Consider the following 2,759-nt stretch of genomic DNA (forward strand, 5'->3'; position numbering starts at 1 on the left):
CAAGTGTATAAAGCTAAGCACACGGGGCGGAAGCGTTTGGAATCTGACGTTCCCCGACTGAAGAATTCCTTCGAGAAAGCTAGGTCTGAGCTAGCTGTCTCAAAAAAGGCTCAAGAGGATGCTGAGGAGAAAAATTCCGGTCTTGAGAGGCGTGTTTCGACCTTGCAAAATGAGTTGGAAACCACGCGCTCCACCTTAAAGGAGAAACTGAGGCAGAAAGAAAAGGAGCTCGCCGATCTGAGATCTCGCCACCATAATGAGGTGGAAAACTTCAAGGCGATCTTGCCCAGTCCCATGCTGAAAATGAGGTCTTGACCGGGAAGGCTATTGAGAAGTATGAGGAAGGCTTTAAGTATGCCAAGCGTCAGCTTCGATTTCTTGACCCTGAATTCAACGTGAAAACCTTGGGAGCATACAAGCGGTTTGTTGATGGAGGATTGGTCGGGTCTGATGATTCGGATTCCGAAGAATATGAAAGTGAGACTGATTACGAGGAACCCGTCGCTTCCATCCCGCCGAAACTAACCCGAGTGGCGGTCAGGTGGATGTTATTGAAGATCCTGCCAAAACCAACATCGAGACTCGGAATGCAGATGGCCCAACTCATGCGGAAGTGCAGTCGCATGTGGTTCAAGAGGCGACCGGGGATGAACCCGCTGATTGATTCATATTTTTGTTGTATTGTTTTGTAATTTTGACAATTTGAAGTCATGTCCTTTATTTTTCTGCATCCTGTCAATGTTTATCATTTTCAAGACAATTGTTCAACAATATTTGCATGTTATGATCAATTTTAGTATAAATCTTTTTTTCTTTTCTGAAAACTTAAGTTTCAACTTTAAATAAAACAAATATTGATAATCAAATCTTTAAGGTAAACATATGAGGATTTGAAATTGAAAACATTTTGGGATTCAACGGACTGGTCTTAAAACTTAGCATATTTAGCATTTCTTGGAGGCTCTTTCATTCGTTCCTCAAGTCTTACCACGACTCTCAGAGCGCGAACCGTGCGACTACTATCCAACATATAGCTGGCATGGCCAGCCCAGGTTTGGAGATGTGAACAACCAAGTCACATGAAGCGGCTCCTAGCACGCTGAACCGTGTGGCCACTATCCAACATTTAGTTGGCGGGACCAGCCCAGGTTTGGAGATGTGAACAACCAAGTCACATGAAGCGGCTCTTAGCTCGCTGAACCGTGTGGTCACTATCTAACGTATAGTTAGTGGGACCAACCCAGGTTAACCGTGTGGCCACTATCTAAGTATAGTTAGCGGGACCAGCCCAGGTTTGGCGGTGCAACCAACGTCGCACAAAATCGTCTTTAATGACGTGATCACATATTCTCAGCCTTATTGTTGGCCATGGAGTATTGTGTTTGTTTTCGAAGCAATCAACTTGTAAAACTTGTCATTCAAATAATTCCTTTGTCATTAAAGTCTTTACAAATTCATCATAGACATAACAATGTAAACCTAGGGGGTGGCTGCTTTTGTTTTTCATGGTTCGGACGCCTCATTAAAAACTCCCCTGGCGGGAAGGAAAAAAAGTACGTCGCTTATTATCTCCCCTTGTCGTTCTTGATCAACTATAGTTGAAGCGGAGATGAGCTGCATTCCACGAACGCGGGATGCGCTTCCCCTCCAAAGTCTCCAAATGATAAGCTCCCTTGCCAACCTATCTCAGGACTCTAAACGGTCCTTCCCAGTTCGAGGTGAGCTTGTTGTCATCAAACGACCTCGTTTTTCGCCGTAAAACCAAATCACCTTCTTCAATTTGTTGCGGAACAAGCTTTGCGTTGTATCCCCTGCCTGCCCGCTGTTTCACAACAACTTCCCTTAAGTGAGCATCTTCTCGAGCCTCAGGTAGGAGGTCCAAACTCGCCTTCAAGTTGGCTTCATTTTCCTCTTCGTTGAAGACTGCCACCCGCCAAGTCCTTTCACTTAGTTCTAATGATATCATGGCATCCTCCCCATAGACTAGCCTATAAGGTGTCTCGCCAGTTGCTGACTGAGGAGTCGTGTTATAAGACCATAGAACCACTGGAAACTCATTTATCCATGCACCCTTAGACTCTCCACATCTCTTGCGGAGTCCTTTCAAGATAACCTTGTTTGCAGACTCCATCTGACCGTTTGTCTGAGGGTGCTCCACAAACGAGAACCTTTTTTGAATTCTGAATTCCTCACAGAACTGTTTGACAACTCGACTCGCAAATTGCGTGTCGTTGTCCGAAACAATGACTGATGGGATTCCAAATCTGCACACCAACTTCCTCCAATAGAATGACTTGATCTTAGCGGGTGCAATGCTGGTCAGGACCTCGGCCTCGATCCATTTTGTGAAGTAATCTACCGCGACGAGAATAAACCTTGTTTGGCTTCTCGCCTCTAGAAATGGCCCAACTAAGTCCCCACATGGCGAAAGGCCAAGGGGCCACCATAGTGGTTAATTCCTCTGGGAGGGCCTTGTAAAAATCAGCAAAGAGCTGACACTTCTCGCACCTTTTAGCATATGTTTTGCAATCAGACCTCAAGGTTGGCCAGTAAAATCCCGCCCTTAGGACTTTGACGGCCAAGGATCTAGCTCCAATATGCATCGCGCAAACGCCCTCGTGGATCTCGCTAATTATCCTTTCGACTTGATCCTCAGGTACACACGCTAATATCGGATGGGTGTGGCTCCGCCTATAGAGTTGCCCAGCAACCAAGGTGTAGTGACTCGCCTCGCGCCTCAGTTTTCGGCTAATGGCACT

At 46.0% G+C, this 2,759-nt stretch overlaps 1 protein-coding gene across 1 annotated transcript; it reads right to left on the bottom strand.

Moving 5' to 3' along the window:
- Positions 1-1,681: 1,681 nt before the first annotated feature.
- Positions 1,682-2,131, bottom strand: LOC130725328 (uncharacterized). Its single transcript, XM_057576568.1, has one exon. It carries the CDS (start codon positions 2,129-2,131, stop codon positions 1,682-1,684), a length of 450 nt encoding a protein of 149 aa, XP_057432551.1.
- Between the last annotated feature and the right edge of the window lie 628 nt (positions 2,132-2,759).

This window comes from Lotus japonicus, chromosome 6 (assembly GCF_012489685.1).
Source record: "Lotus japonicus ecotype B-129 chromosome 6, LjGifu_v1.2".
In the NCBI taxonomy this organism is placed as follows: domain Eukaryota; kingdom Viridiplantae; phylum Streptophyta; class Magnoliopsida; order Fabales; family Fabaceae; genus Lotus; species Lotus japonicus.

Excerpts from the sequence above, each read along its gene's own strand:
- LOC130725328 (XM_057576568.1), bottom strand. The coding sequence starts at position 2,131 with ATGGAGTCTGCAAACAAGGTTATCTTGAAAGGACTCCGCAAGAGATGT.